This window comes from Talpa europaea, assembly GCF_964194135.1.
Source record: "Talpa europaea genome assembly, chromosome: 13".
Taxonomy (NCBI): domain Eukaryota; kingdom Metazoa; phylum Chordata; class Mammalia; order Eulipotyphla; family Talpidae; genus Talpa; species Talpa europaea.
The window spans coordinates 16,900,270-16,916,932 of record NC_140080.1 but is presented as its reverse complement, the minus strand read 5'-3'; the positions used below and the strand labels follow the sequence as shown (position 1 = coordinate 16,916,932).

General features: G+C 33.0%; 1 protein-coding gene across 6 annotated transcripts in view; it reads right to left on the bottom strand.

Moving 5' to 3' along the window:
* Window positions 1–16,663, bottom strand: part of DMXL1 (Dmx like 1) — a gene marked incomplete at both ends in the record, with an annotated part of 115,508 nt that overhangs the window by 22,397 nt on the left and 76,448 nt on the right. For 4 of the 6 annotated variants that reach the window (XM_084252828.1, XM_084252829.1, XM_084252830.1 and 1 more), the window contains 6 exons: window positions 920–980; window positions 2,851–2,992; window positions 3,917–4,038; window positions 6,639–6,725; window positions 14,834–14,951; window positions 15,965–16,166. In XM_084252828.1, coding sequence (XP_084108954.1) covers window positions 920–980; window positions 2,851–2,992; window positions 3,917–4,038; window positions 6,639–6,725; window positions 14,834–14,951; window positions 15,965–16,166 — 732 coding nt within the window. Of the gene's footprint in view, window positions 1–919; window positions 981–2,850; window positions 2,993–3,916; window positions 4,039–6,638; window positions 6,726–11,279; window positions 11,343–14,833; window positions 14,952–15,964; window positions 16,167–16,663 lie in introns of all 6 variants that reach the window. The other 2 variants (XM_084252827.1, XM_084252832.1) reach the window with 1 other exon arrangement.

The following is a 16,663-nucleotide window of genomic DNA, read 5'->3' as shown; positions in this document are numbered from 1 at the left end:
TGTTTCCGATAATTAAGTAGAAAAGAAGGTCAGTTTTGTCATCTGTATTTTAATTGAATATCTCATTAAAAAGCCACAATTTTTTACTGGTTATTAAATTAGAGGGGATTTGGTAGGTTATGTTTTGGATCTATAAATACTATTACCATTAACTTACATGGAAAGAACTTTGTTCATTCTCAGATCCAAAAAATAACCTAACAGATTATACCAAAGAGGAAGATTCCACTTTTGGATGGAGATGGGAAGGGCTGTAATAAATATGCATTATTCTTATTATTGTGAGGCAGGACAACTTAGTGAAGGACACAACCTAAAAATAATACTAAAAAAAACTTGTAATACTTACATATCAATATAAATATTGATTCCAACCCACCAGTTTTTAAATTTTCTTTTTTCCCCCCTACTTCCATACTTCCAATAAATTCATCATTAATTATGTTCTTTGTTAAAGGAAGACTTTTGAGATTCCTATTAAGATTTGCTATTAAAATGTGAGAACTTATTAATAATCATTCCCTCTATTTACTATTAGTGTGTGTAACAGAAGACAGGCTGATAAAATATGAACACATGATCATGATATGACTCTAATCTTCATAATAAAAGGGAGGAGTGATCCTATTATGAAAGTAATAATTATCAACTACAATTTAACACTGTTTAAGGAGTTCAGAAATGTTCAAATTTAAATGTTTAGTTAGAAATATTAAACCAAAATGCTCAAAATTTACTGTATCAAGTTAGCCTTCTCTATTAATTCAGGAAAATCTATTTTTTATCCAATTTTAAAGATTTTTTTTTGCTAGCAAACATGTCTACCAAAAAAGGAAAATAAGCGTTGACTATCTTTCAATTAAAACTTAATTAAAGCTTTCTTTAAATTCCCTAGAATAACTGTTAAATATCAACTTACAGTAAGGAAGAGTTGGATGAGAAGTCATTCTTCTGACATTATTAATGGCTTTCTTAATCATCTGTTACAAAGAAAAAAATCATTTTTTATATTTACAATGAAGAATATGGTAAAAATATAATAGTGACAGGAAATTCAAATAACATTTAATATTATGGGATTCTATAACTACTGTTAAAGGCTCTAAAAATATTAAACATTATTATAGAAATTAAATTTAGTAGATCATCTAACTTACATTTCTGTGTACATACATTTTCTGTTTTCTCCATCATCAACTAGGATCTAAGAACAAATTCACCTGAAGAATTTAGCTTTAACATTGCCAATTAATTTAGGATTCCATTAAATTTATTGGAATAATTTTGAATAGTTTAAGGTTAAAAAGACAGAAGCATGTGAGAAAAGAGGCAAAAAGAAAACCGTACATTTTTCACTGTTTGGAACTGCTTATTAAATTTGAATCATGCTTTGAATGATTTACACACTTTGTTAAGTAAGAACAAATATGTGAAATATATGAAAGGAAATAATAGGCACTTTTTTTCAAACTCCAGTTTCAGAGAATGCTACACAATTCTTTGTGTCAGCAGTTTTCTTGCTGGTCTTTGTTTCCACACTTCCACTCTGCTTTGCATACAACAGCCAGTTACCTTTTCTAAAGTATCATTCAGGTTGTCGTTCCCCTGCTCGAAACCTTCAGATTTCCTAGTAAAACTTTCTAAAAATCAAGTCCTTAACATGAACTCTAGGGCACAAAGTAATTGAACTCGTCACCTCTGCAGCCTCATCTGCCTTCAATCAATACCTGATTGTCCTTGTTTTATTTACACCGACCTTCTTTCTATCACTTGAACACATCAAGCTCAACACCATGACAGATCCATTGCCTTGTTTTCTGTTTAAAATGTTATTGTCCTGAGCCTTCCTGGTGGCGCAAGGGATTAAGTCTCAGCACTATCAAGCTACAGGCAGCCACCATAGCATGAGTTTCATCCCCGGCCAGGGAGCTGCCCACATGGCACAGCAGACCTCTCCTGTCTCACATGCTGCTCCCCTCTGCAGTGTATTTCAGTAGATCTGCCTGTTCTGCTGCCCACTGTGTCTCTGGTGAACCCATTCTTGCTGGAAGCCTACACTTTGGTTATGAAAAATATGTTTTCATTTGAAAACAACAAAAAGCTTAATAATAATATAAACTACAAAGATTTATATTTTTAAATAAGTAAATAAAAATAAAATAAAATTTAAAAAGTCATTTTCCTGTTTACCATTCAGGTCTCAACTCAAATTCCCAGACATTTTCCTCACCTCCTTGGGAAAGGCATCTGCCCTTCCATGCTCTATCCACAGCCATCCTATATCATATTATCCCATTTTGTTATCTTTATAGCTTTTATCAGTTACAGAAATTATACATAAACACTGAAATTTGAATTTCATATACTCTTCACGTGTCACAAAATACCTTTCTTCTGAATTTTTTCAAACAACTGAAAAATGTAGACACCATTTCTTAGTATGCGGCCTATATGAAAACAGATGGTGGGCAGAATTTGACAATGGAACAAAATTTGCTGAGGCTTAATTTGGGGCAATGAGTTCCAAATAATTATTACTTAAAAATACAAATCTTTGTAGATTACATTATTTATTAAGTTTTTTGTTGTTCTTTTCAAATGAAAGGATATTTTTTTTTCTTTTTTTTCTTTTTTGGTGGGACCCTCGCTGGGTCCTCGCAACCCAGCGCTCAACTGCTGCGCTATCAGGAGAGGCCCTGAAAAGATACTTTTCATAACCAAAGTGTAGGCTTCCAGCAAGTATGACTCACTAAAAAGTTAAGAATCAAAAATTTTTTTTTAAATTACCCATTACCTATTAAACTAGGAAAAACAGCATTTTTATACACAGATATTTTTAACTTTACATACCACAGCTGCTCCTCTGCCAGTCTGGGTACTACCAAGCCAAGGCATGTTGATTGGAGTGCCAGGGTTGCTATGAGTATATGGGGTTGTACCTTGAACAGCTGTTAGATCATCACGAGCATGTATAACCAAGAAATCTTCTGAACTATAAAAGAAAGTCAATCAGAATGAAAATAAACCATCATTCTTCTCTTTCATCTATTAGATCTGAAATGTCTAATACAAGACTACGTTTCCATTAAACTTAGTTTTCTTTAAAAACAAAAACACTAATTCAAAGGGATATACGCACTTTTATGTTTACTGCAGCAGTATTCACAATAGCCAAGCTATGGAAAATACCTCAATCCCAATGATAGATGAGTGAATAAAGACATGATATAGATATAGACATAAATACAGATACACACACACACACTGGAATACTAAGTAAGGAAAAAAGATGAAATTTTGCCATTTGCAACAATATGGATAGAATTGGAGATGATTCTAGGAACGAAACGTAAGTCAGAAGGATAAAGACAAACAACGGATGATCTCACTCATATGTGGACTATAAAGAAGCAAAGGAAAATGAACAGACAAAATCAGAACACACAAACAAAAAAACCCTTGAAATCTCACTACAGAGCTAAGGCTACCAAAGGGAAGGGTGTGGGAGCAAAGGACGAAGGGGACACAAAGGACTGTGGTGCAGTATTACTGGTTTGTTGGTGGGAGGTGTGGTACATGACATACATATGAAGAGATGTGAACCTGTGCTGTTAAACATTGCTGTAAGTCAAAGTTATCTCAAAAATAATTAAAAAAATAATTTTCTTCAGCTCTTAACTTCTAACTCATAAATAATAATTTTATATTCAAACAATTTCAGAGCTCTCTTTATTCTCTTCCAACCCTGAAGTTCCTTCTTTAAAGCTCCCTCTACCCCTTCTTTACTCTTTACCATGTATATCATTTCTACTGTACTTCAACTGCAGAATATTCTTTTAAAGAATCTTTACAAGGTTCTGAGGATAACATAATTCTTACTGCAATGTAACAGAAGAAAAACAAAGTTTCAAAGTACCCTTTGGTTTCCGTTTCTGTATCATCATCTACCCAAGTATAGATCTGTGTAGCCAGAATTCCAGAAACATCCAGTTCTTGAACATCATGGCTGGAAGCAATTGCTATGCAGTTTCTATTTGCCTGAAAAATAAATCATAGCATGTATACTGGAAATTACAGTATCGTTTCCAGAAATGATAGCTTTAGGGTACAGAATATTTTTTATTTATTTATTTACTTACTTACTTACTTACTTATTTATTTATTTATTTATTTATTTATTTATTTATTTATTTATTTATTTATTTATTTGTACAAGCACTGGGTACAGTCAGAACCGCGGGAGGGTGAGAGAATTCACCAGAGCCAGAGCAGGGAACAGAACAGGCAGAGTGACAAAATACACTGCTGAGGGGAGCAGGAGGCAGCAGGAGAGGTCTGTCGCACCATGTGGGACCCTCGCCCGGTGGCCAGGGATCAAACTGGTGCCGCAGAGGCTCTGGGCAGCTTCGCAGCCCAGCGCTCAACCGCTGTGCCACGAGGGGAGGCCCAAGGTACAGAATATTTTAACATGCTCACAAGGGAATATTTATATTTTAATTAAAATTTAAGTGTAATAATCAGGGTGAACTTGAAGATATGAGTATGTTCTAGGAATTCAAAAGTATCCAATAGAAAGTCAGCTATAAATGGTAATGCATGTTATCACTTTATTTCTTCTCCTAGCAATCTCTCTAGTTTGCTAGAATAGCACAATCTCCCTAACTTTTACATAGTTCAAAAATATGGAGAGATGTTGAAGAAGGTAAGAACCCTGGAATACCAAATGAAAGAAACAATGGTTAATTATTCAAATAAGAGAGTATATCACTTTCACCTAATGTCTTTCAAACAAGAAAAACAGAATTTGGGAAAGGATCATAAAGAAAAGATATAGGGACAGCAAAACAGTGAGGGAGATGTTAGAAGAAATGATAAATGGTAAGTTCATCAGATTAAATGATACAAGCATCTATGAATTTAAAATGCTCATCTCTAAAAAACAGAAAAATGGAAAGATTGGCAGCAAAGAAAAAAAGGATTACTATTTCTATTATGTAAAATACTAATATAAATTATTAAGGAAAAACATAGCCATAAAAAGAAACTGTAATAAGACTGTCAGGAGCTCATTCTCCAGGGCACTCTCTTTCTGTATGTCTTGTGAGTTACTGACTGCCCTTTATTCTGCTGTACTATTTCCAGGCGTATCTATATAGCTAAAATTCTCTTCCTCCAGTTAAAAGGCAGGTATACTTACTGTTCATGAGAAAAAGTGGTGTGTTCTCTAAACTCAGCATTGCTCTCGGTTCTTTTCTATATGTGCAGAAATTATGTTGCTTTGCTCTCTCTCTCCCTGTTGCTTTGCGGAATTGTAGCTCACCAAACAAGTGTAAACAATGTTGATACTACAGTTACTGCTTTTGACGTTAGTAATAAATTGCCCTTTGTCTCTGGTCCATTAACAACCTGTGTCTTTCAACATCTACTAAGTAAGTTGTATGAGCAAACTTGTTAGCTTGAACATTAGGAAACATTCCATCTATAGTTTTTGTCACAGATTATTTTTGAGATACATGAATTATGGTCTTCATAACTCCTAGAAAATATATTTGCTGTTTAAGCCAAAAATATTTGTGAAATAAAGTTGCAATAGTGATACTTAGACTGTAGCAGATTCTTAGAATGAGGAACCCTGAATTACTCAGGATAAAAACCAAACAATATGAAAGAGGACATACATACCCCTTAAGCAAATGGAAATAAAAAAAACCCCCAAAAAAACAGGAATAGAAGTCACTATAAACTTTGCAGGAAAACAATTAGGGAAGACAGAAGGGGAAAATGATTAAGACATGGGGAGGGTAAGAATAAGATGGTTGTCACAGCATACCAACTTCCCTCTACAAGATGAGGTAAGTTCTGGGTATCTAATGCATAGCGTAATGACCGCAATTAATAAAACTCTATCATACACTTAAAAAAAAGAAAATGATTGAGATAAATTTCAATCTTGGATCTCTGTACCTAAGTCTACCTCTTTTGTGAGCAACTTACTAACATCTCTGAGGAGGATGTTAAGTAGGAGGCTACAGAATACAAAGAAAACACTCTAGTTGGGCAGCTACAGTTCCTGTCAAAGGAGATTTTCTTTTTTTTGGGAATATTTTATTTTATATAATTCTTACATCATTTTTAATTTTTGCACAATGTATGCATTTTCATTTAAATTATATTCCCCATAAAAGTGCACCCCCCACTTATTTTGGCCCTACTCCTTCCTCTCCCCATCCCTCCTCCCCAAGGAGATTTTCTATGCACCATATGTGAAGTTAAATTTTATAAAATAATGGGAACACATTTAACATATTTATATGAGGAAAACAGAAAACCTTTTCATTGGATTACCTGTCAAACTGTACAAATTTGATGGGCTACTGCACATATAAAAACTAGATATTCTCTCTGTGTAGTAATAAAACATTATTTTATCTACTACATATCACAAATCAAATTATCAGACAATACAATCATTTTATAAAATAAAATTTATTCACACTGCAATTTAAGGACTGGGGAAATTGCTTTGGGAAGAGAAATGCTGATACTGAATAAACCGACAAAACAGGAGACATTCCCCAACTATGAATATTCCAACTATGAACAACAATCAAAGGAAAGAAAGCTGTGCGTATACTTACTCTATTAACAGCAAAGGCTGTAATGATATCAGATTCTTTATGAATAATTCTTGCTTTTCCCCCAGGATATCCCAAATCTGCTTCTATCTAAATGGAGGGAAAGAAAACACAGAAGTATGCCATTTTATTAATATAAAAAAGAATATACTTGCATAAATTATTTAAGAAACTTTCTAGATATGTCAATCCCAAAAGTACTATTTAACATGCTAATTATCCCTAAGACAAAATTTTATTTCGCAAGGAAATTTAATATTTTTCAGACATGCTTTTTCACATACAAAGCTATGCTAATAAAATACAACTTAATTAATTGCATCTTTCCAAGCAGCAATGAATTAAAATTAAAGGATTAAGACATTCTAATTTTTGAAGTAAAATCCTAGTATCATAATCCTTTTGCAGTATTGTACAAAATTTTAAAGGTTAGATACTATGTATTTTAGGTTTTGCAGATAGTACAGGGTCTCTGTTGCACATTCTTTTTTTTTTTTTTTAACCTTTTAAAAATGTAAAGACCCTTTGTAGCTTACATAGAAGAACAGACTGGATAGGGCCAGTTAAATTCAGCTTTCCGACTTCTGTTCTAACGTAACTATTAATTTCAAGAAGAAATTGTGCCCAAGTCAGTAATAGTTTGGGTAACTAAATAAACCATAATTCATTGTATTTTAAATGAGGGAGATATATTTGACGTTCTGCTTATCCCAGAGGGATAAAACACCTTTGAAGTCAGAATAGAGTACTAAACAAAATCAACATTTACTAAAATAAGCAGAGTTGTAAGAAGAGGCTATTACTGAAAGTTGGAAATGTCTAAAATGTTTCATAACTCATTGTGAAGTACTCACGTTATTAATTCAAAACTAGCATACAATAAACTTACATCCTGCCTAATTTACATCAATAAATTTACACCAATGCTTGTCCACTGTTTAACAGTAAAATTGAATAGAGTTAGCAGCTTTTTTAAAAGTGGCAACCAAAATGACTTCAATTGCCAGGCTGAAGAGACAACCAAATCAAAATAATTCTAACAAAATTTATAGTCACTGGATTTAAGATGTAAAATATAGTCTAAGCTAAAATGCAATTTAATCACAAACAAAAGAATTTCAGTGTTTACTAAACATTTTGGTTGCTTTCAGGGTGAACTCCTTTTCTAAGAAAAGGCTTAGCTCTGCCTACTAGAGGTTCATCAACTAGTATTAATGTATTAAACTCTGTAATTTTATGACAAAATCCCAATTTGGCAAGGTATTTTCCTGTTACAGAAAGTAGATTAAGTGTCCACTAGTGAATTTTGAAGAAATTTGAAACAGAGACATGAGACTTCATAGAATCAAGGGATATATACTATCCACTGGTAATGGTTGGGTAGGTAGATGGGTGAGTGGGGAAAAAACATCAGTTTCATTAACAGCATTTCTTCAAACTTAACACCTTTCTGCCTTAAGGGCAGAAAAGTCTCCCAGGCAGGAAATGATAATGGTTGAAATTAGGATAAACTTTGCTAATAGATTGAAATTGCAATATAAGTGAAAGAGAGGAGGCAAGTATGACTCTTAGTTTTAAGGCTGAGTAAACAGAAAACTACATGTTTTGACATTTGGGGCTAGATGTTTAAACATGGAAGTCTGGAACTCAGGAAGTAAGTGTGCCTAACAACATTTAAGAGTTATCAGACTGTGAATGACATGTAAGCCATGAAATAACCCAAAGAGAAAATAAAGATAGGGAAGAAAAAGAGGTTAGAACTGAAATTCCTGGGATACCCAAAATTGGCTGTGATCAGCAATACCAAATGTTACTAAAAAGCTGAATTACAGAAAGAGAATTGACTACTGAATTTACCGCTGACTGCTAAGGTAAATAGTGGCTTTGACTAGGAAAATCTTAGTGGAGTAGATTAAAGATAATACCTAACTTCATTAGAGAGATATGTCTAGGAAATAAGGGTAAACTCACTGACATAGTAACTGAGTTGAGAATGTTTTATTTCTTATGTTGGGTGGTTCCTACCTGTTGTTTGCAATGTTACTCTTAATGTTCGTGAATGACTTTATTGGTAACTCTATAAATAAATTTTGCTAAATGGGATTAGTAAAATAGGGTGAAATCAGATTCAAAAGTAGCTTTGTTTGGCTTTCATTTGAAAGATAATGCACTATATTTGTTCATGCTGATAAAACTAATTTAGAGAGAGATAAAATTTTATTATGGAAGGGATAACTACTGAAACAAAGTCCTTCAGTAGGTCAGAGCAAACAAAGAGAGTCAGTGCAAAAGTACACTTGATGTTGGATAAAAGTGCAGTTCATCTACTATTAGAGATGAAATATTGGAAATATGACCAAAGTGGGAAAAATGAAAATGAAAAGATAAACTTACTATAGAATAATTTATTAAGGTTGCTGGGATTTGTGGCTATTTATCTTGAAGAAGACAAGACCCCGCAGTTTGTGTTTTTTCCATGTTTTGCTCTTCGGGTACAGACACAAGTAGAGAGAGGTTTGGGAATTTTCAAGTCAAGTACAGAGTAGAGAGAACAGGGTAAAAGGACTGAGGATGCTTGCCAGAGAATGATCACAATGATAGACTATGGACTCTAAGCTGGGAAAGGAAATAGGGATAGCTAAAACTAAACATAGAATTACTACATGATTCAACAATTTCACTTCTGCTTACATACGTAAAAGAACAGAACTCTCAGGTTACGAGTATAATTTAATTTGTGAACAGTCACATAACAAAATCACATTAAAAAATAATGAATATGGTCATAAAGGCCTTCTTAATGTAAGGTCTCAAGTAAACTTTATAAAACTTGATTGGGCTGGCTATATGAGGAGATACAATTATGAATATTAGTGCTAAAATGATTTTAGAGATTATGCAGATGGAAAAACTAAACAGAATTACTACATGATTCAACAATTTTATTTCTGGTTACATATGTAAAAGAACTGAATACAGGATAATGAACTACTACTACATACTTACTAAAATGGCTGAAATAAAAAGACTAACCAATACCAAGTGTTACTGAGATGTGAAGCAAGTAAGATTTCATATAATGCTGCTGGGAATGTAAAATGGTACAACCGAGTTGGGAAACAGTTGAACAGTTTCTAAAAAAGTTAAACACCCACTTACGATGATCTAGTCATTCCACTCCTAAGCATTTACACAAGAGAAATGAAAGCATATGCCCATAAAGAGATGTATACATGAATATTCAAAGCAGTTGTATTTTAAGCAGCCCTGAAATGCAAAATGCTCAAGTATTTATCAACAGGTAAATGGAAAAACATAAATTACAGAAAATGCAAACTAATCTATAATAACAGGAAGGATATAGATAGGTGCTTGGAAAGGAAGAAGACAGTGGGAAGAGGGATAAAGCAAGGAAGGGATTAAAATTCTGGGGTTATGATAGGTATATCTGCTATCCTGACTGTGTGGTACTATGAGGCTTTGCTATCCTGAGGTATATACATATGCTAAAATTGATCAAACTCTACACTTCATGCAGTTCTTTTAAGTCAGATATATTTAATAAGTCTGTTTAAAATAAGACTGTAGCTGACAGTTTGAAAGATTCTGACAAAAAATGACCAACATGTTAATCAAATAAAATGACTGCATTTTAATGTAGTGTGATGACATAGAAATTCAACCTTCTGATTATTAACATTAACTAGCATCAAAAGAAAAGTCTTTGGGTAACAATTCCTGATAATCTATAAAGTATAGCAATTAAAGATTACTCAAACAATTAAGCTTTGAATTTATTAAGCTTTGAATTACATTCTTTCAAAACACCCAAAGGCCATTAGAAACACATAGGCCATCTATATCTATTTCATCAAAGTTATAGTTATAATTCATATTTGACATCAAATCAGTTATATTTATTAGCTACACAGAATTATTTCACCTATTTTACTAAATGATTCTTTTGGTAAAGAATAAGAGGTGGAAATTAGTAGGCTTAACAAAATCTTTTCAGAAAATTTCCCCTAAAAAATTACTATGAGGTTACCTTAAAATTAGTGAATCATACACAATATGAAAAACATGACTTATATAGTCAATATGAGAGTAATATTTGAATATGTGATGCCAGAGTATTTATTTCATGATTGTATAAACTTGCATTCTTTATGCTCTTGTTCATACAAATATTGGAACAAAGTCCATGTGCTATAAGCTATTCCTATCAGTAAAATAAAAGTTATATATGCATCCTTTCTTCAAAAAAAGGTTATGTAATAGTATTTGATTTATTTTAAGGAATTTTCATAGGATAGAACTTTGAGAGTGATAACTGCAGAAATGGAACAATACTATGATGACAGTGGCTGTTGTGAACACATTTTATTAAGAACTTCAGTTTATTTACTGCTTTTACTCAGTAGCCAAAACAGGATAGACATTCAACTCCTTTAAAATTGCATTCTCTTATTCACAAAACAGAACAATACTTGAAATTGCAACAGTTGTTAAAATAAGGGTAATTTAAGGGAACAGTTAATTAATTATATCAGAAACAAACTTCAGTACAAAAGTAAAATGCAAACATTTGTTTTTCTTGTTAAAGAATGCAATTTCTAATTTCAGTTGAATGACACTTTGTACCTTATTGATGTTTGGCTCCTCCATCATAGAATTTTTGATAGTTTCACAGTTGTCCCCTAATGACTTCATCAAGAAAGAATAACCATATGACAAAGTGTAAAGACGAGATGTAACATGCAACACTGGAGATTTTTTTTAATATTTTAAACCAAATTTGCTAGAAAACAATACTAGACACAGATACCAGTTTTTCAAAATTTCATTTATCTTAAAAGAATCATGTGTGGGGGTGCACAGTTAGGTGCTGGGGAAAATTTAATCCATCAGAACTCATTGACCACTACTGTAAATGACTCTACTTCCTAAGAAATTTTCACTCATACAAATTATTCTGAAGTGCTGACATTAAAGCAAAACTGATTCCAAAGCATTTTATATTACAGAATCTAGAGCTACTAGTGCCAGTCATCACTTAGTCATTTTGACAGGTTCTTAAAAACTACAACTTTCAATTATGTTATTCGAGGACCTGCTTTTGTTATAAGTTGCTTGAAATTGTAGTTGTGTTTTATTTAAAGTTGTAGTTTTTCGAAGAAGAAATCAAAAACTACAACTTTAAAGCACAACTACAATTTCAAGCAACTTATAACAAAAGCAGGTCCTCCAATAACTTAATTGAAACACCATTTCACCCAGTGTTGGATGGGATATTTTCCCTCACACTGAAACAATTAATTCAGTGAACTATTTTATCAATGCTACTCTATCTTGTCTCCATTATGATACCTCCTTAAAAAAAACTGAAATAAACATTTTTGATTTCTAAGTTTCTAATTATCTCATGATTTAAAAAGAAATAGTCATGAACTGCTAAGAAGCACAAATCCATCTTAAAAGGGTATTAACACTTGTTAAAGAAAAAGTTGAATGATTTTAACACCTTTACTTCTTAGACAATGAAAGTACACAAAAACAGAATTGGGGCTAAAGATACAGTTAAGCATATTTTTCTTCTTCCTATACTAAACTTTCAGTAAGAACAAAGAGGGTATACTTTTTATTTTAAAAATGCATGTACATCATATAGGAAAAGAAAAGATCAGAGGACACACAAGGATTCTGTCAGATGAAAAAGATGTAAAATTTCATTTTCAGACATACAAAGGAATAAAGAAACAGCACTTTTCAAAATACATTCCGTCATCTCCAATCCAAAATATAGGGCTTGTCATGTGTCTATTTTCTGAGCATCTGGAAAGTCATGGTGACTTAGACTACCATTTTACTTTAAAAAAAAAGAGATCTTGGGGCCTCCCCAGTGGCGCAGCGGGTTGAGCACAGCGCTATGAAGCTGTCCACAGCCTCTGTAGCAAGGGTTCAATTCCCGGCCGGCCAGGGCGATTCCCATATGTTGCGGCAGACCTCTCCTGTCTTGCCTGCTGCCCCCTCAGCAGTGTATTTTGATCCTTCTGCCTGTTCTGTTCCCTGCTCTGTCTCTGGTGAATCCTCTCACCCTACCGCGTCTCTGGCCTATACCCCAGTTCTTGTATAAAAATAAATAAATCTTTAAAAAAAAGAGAGAGAGATTTTGTTTTGTTAATACCAAGAACAGAATATCAACTATCTGGTAAAGATTAAATAATCTTGTACCAAACTCTATAAAGTTAATCTAAACAATTTCATTCAATCTATATTTTACTATATAGACTTTTTATTTTAATATTCCTTTCAACAAATGTCACTATCTTAAGGGAGTAACACCATCAATAAATAAATAAATAAATAAATAAATAAATAAATAAATAAAAACACCCCCCAAAATGATACATGCCAGATTTTTTTTTTTTTTTTTAATAGAGGCATGCTTTATTTATTTGTTTTGCTGGTTTTGTTTGTTTGTTTTGTTTATACATGCACTGGGTACAGTCAGAAGTGCGGGAGGGTGAGAGAATTCACCAGAGCCAGAGCGGGGTGCAGAGCAGGCAGAAGGACCGAAGTACACTGCTGAGGGGAGCAGCGGGCGGCAGGAGAGGTCTGCACGCCATGTGGGACCCTCCTCCGGTGGCCGGGGAGCAGCCGGGGATCGAACCGGCGCCGCAGAGGCCGCGCGCAGTTTCGCAACCCAGCGCTCAACCGCTGCGCCACCGGGGAGGCCCCATGCCAGATTTTAAGTAAGTTAAAAATACTGTTAAAAACACTACAAAGTAAGAAAATGCTCACACATTTTGCAGAAAAACAGAGGAAAAGTCAGACAAAATACAAAAGTACGGGTAGTTATAAAGCTTTTATCGCAATACTTAGATTCATGCTTTTGATCAAAATAATTACAATACAAAAATAACTTCAAATTTTTCTTAAGATTATCATAAACATTTTAAGAAAACTAAGACTAAAACAACAGAGGGATTTAAAAGTTTTAGATAATCTACAATAGTTTTGTTGTTTTGAGAACTATTTCATTTCCCTGATACACTGCATATATCAATAGAAAGGTTATTTTTACAACTCTGTTAATCAAATTACTATGCTAAACTAGCATATCCATATTGAAATGTGTCTTAGAGAAACCCAAGCAGTACTAAGCACAGTAAATGTGCTTTTTATATAGAATAATACAGTAGTGCTTTATATACCATTATCAGAATGTTATAATGTTATAGTGAGGTAGTATGTCAAAAATCTAATGTAGCATGAACACTATATATTTTGTTTCCTGGCTTATAATCACATAATCAGGGAAATAGTAAATAGTAGCACAAGGATTTTCTCTTAAAATTAATGACTTACACTGATTTTCCTTTGTTTTTAAATCAGCTTAGATACCATTCTGCTTTTTTGCTAACTTGGCTATTAAGAAGTGATTCATTTTCCTTATCTCTCCAAAAAGAATTTTTAACTCCCATTTCACAAACTATATAAAATTTGCTTTCAGTTTAGTTCAGACTTTCTCAAAACGTGATCCACAGATCTGCTGCTGGCCTTGAACTTTTTGTTAAGTGCCCATGAGGAGATAAGGTATCAACTACATCACTAAATCCACTGTTTAGTTTACCACTGTTTCAAAGAAGGAAACAATGTTAATTTATATTTATGTATAAATTCTCTACTGTCATCAAACTCATAATTTTTAGCAGCAATGAACTAAATAAAGATGCAATTAACATATCAAGTTATAATAAACCAGTTATAGTATAAATATAAATTAATTTATTAAGAAGCTCAATCAATGAAAAGAAAATATATATATTATTGTAATGCTTTCAGCTTATGAATCTAATTTCAATTAAACTTTTAATACAAACTACTTCTAACTATCACATTAGAATCAAGGGAAACTTCTACTTTGGTTTTTAAATAGTGATCATGACAACTCAAGCCAGGAACAAAGAATCTTAACTCAGTATTTCTTTAGGAAAAAAAGTCAAATACATCTATATTACTTTAAATTGACAATGACCTCTCAATTTCAATCATTTTTTTATACTTAACTGCAAAAATATGTTTATGATATAAAAGTGAGTTTTTAAAGTTTACAGAATGCAACCACCTCTTCATGGTTATATAATATGAAAGACTTTGATAATAACAGCAAACAGATGTTTACATGTACACACCTCATTTAGACACCTTTTCTTTGTGAATATATTTCTGATAAAGGTTTCCTGGATTTCTTCCTGCTTCACCAAGAACTGCCAAAGTCTCTTCACAGACAGTGCAACATGGTGCTTGGATCTACAGAGAGACAGTATATATAAATAGAAAATTTGGAGATTTCTGACTAATTTTACTGCATTTTCTTGGTGCTATGTGAATGTTCATAATAATAATTAGCAAGAAATCAGACCATATCATAGAGGTAGCAATTAGCGAAAAGAACCAGAGAGTAAATAGTTTATGCCTTGTGCTATTCACTCTACCACTGTAGTGAGAAGGCAGCCAAAAATATATTACGATAAAAGGACATGATTGTGAGCTAATAAAATCTTATTTATAACAGCAGGAGGATAGGTGAATTTGACTCCATGAGTGGAGGTTTGCTACAATCTAACCTACAAACGTAAGACTGAACAATATTGGTGTGCTTCCTAGAAGAGGTCTAGAAGCAGAGCTACTTAAAGAGTTGTCTAGAACTCATACTAGTCCATGAAACCTTTGCTACTGATGTACAGTGAAGCAGATGCTTATGAAAGAATGTAAACCAACTATGTGAATATGTCACTAAGTACATGGCTTAGTTGATGTTTTTCCATAGTAAGACTTTCGTGATAAAAGCAAGCAATGTATTGATTCACCTTTGGGTGCAAATGCCTTATTTCCTGGGGACAGTACAGCAGGCTGTTAATTAGCTATTTTAAACAGCACTGGTCTAGAGTGGGCATCAGTAAAATATGATCCACAGGTAATTATCAGTCTGCCTTCCATTTTTGAAACTAAAGTTTAAGGAATTATAGCCATGCTTATTTAGCTTATTTATTATCTATGTTTGCTTTCAATCTACAGTGGCACAGCTGAATAACTGAAACAATGATATGGCCTGAAAAGTCTACAATATTTACTATCTAGACCTTTGCCATAAATATTTGCTCAATTCTGGACTATGACAGTCTACACACAAAGATTTGCATATGAGCCTAGAACAGCAAATTAAGAATACAAGAACTTAAATGTTTTTTCTTTAAATAATACCTGGCCAAATCCTGTTAGTAAAACTCACACTTAAGAATAGTGTAACTAGGGAAACCTACTTGAAAGGAGTGTTTGTAGGTTCTAGCAAAGCCTTGTGGCGGAGAAGTGCAGGACCTGCAGACAAACTCTCTTCAGAAGTATGACTTGCAATATAGTTTTGAGGTGGCCCACCATGAATTTCAAGTCGTCGGACAAGAACTTGTTCCCAACATTGTAGAGTTTTTAGTACTGCATGACAAAGTGGTGAACTAACTGGAAGCTCTTTAAAGGGAAAACAAAACCGAGTAACGTGTTATACTCAATTTTAAGATGAGTAAGATATTAATAAACATTCTGGCAGGTATATGAAAACAGGTGAGAACAGAAATTCAGAGACTTAAAAAATGATGTCATAAATCTGTATAGCATTTGATTATCATAAGTTGGTCTAGAAGAACAAGATAAAAAGGTAATCTAAGTCAACATTACATCATAGCTTTGCTACAAAAACTTGAATAATATATAAGGCTTATGATTTAAATGACTGCTGTATCAATGACTGCTTTTGACTTTAATTACACATGGAAAAATATGCCTGAATATTATGAAAATATGTCTGAGGAAAATTAACTGTTTTTAACCTGTAAGGTATACAACTAAGATGTAATTCAAAAATTGAAATATACAAAAGTAAAAAAGTTACATAATACTTAATATAAAACTAGCCTTTTCCAGTTTTTTACTTCCATACTCCTGAATCCTGATCTCATTTTCAACTT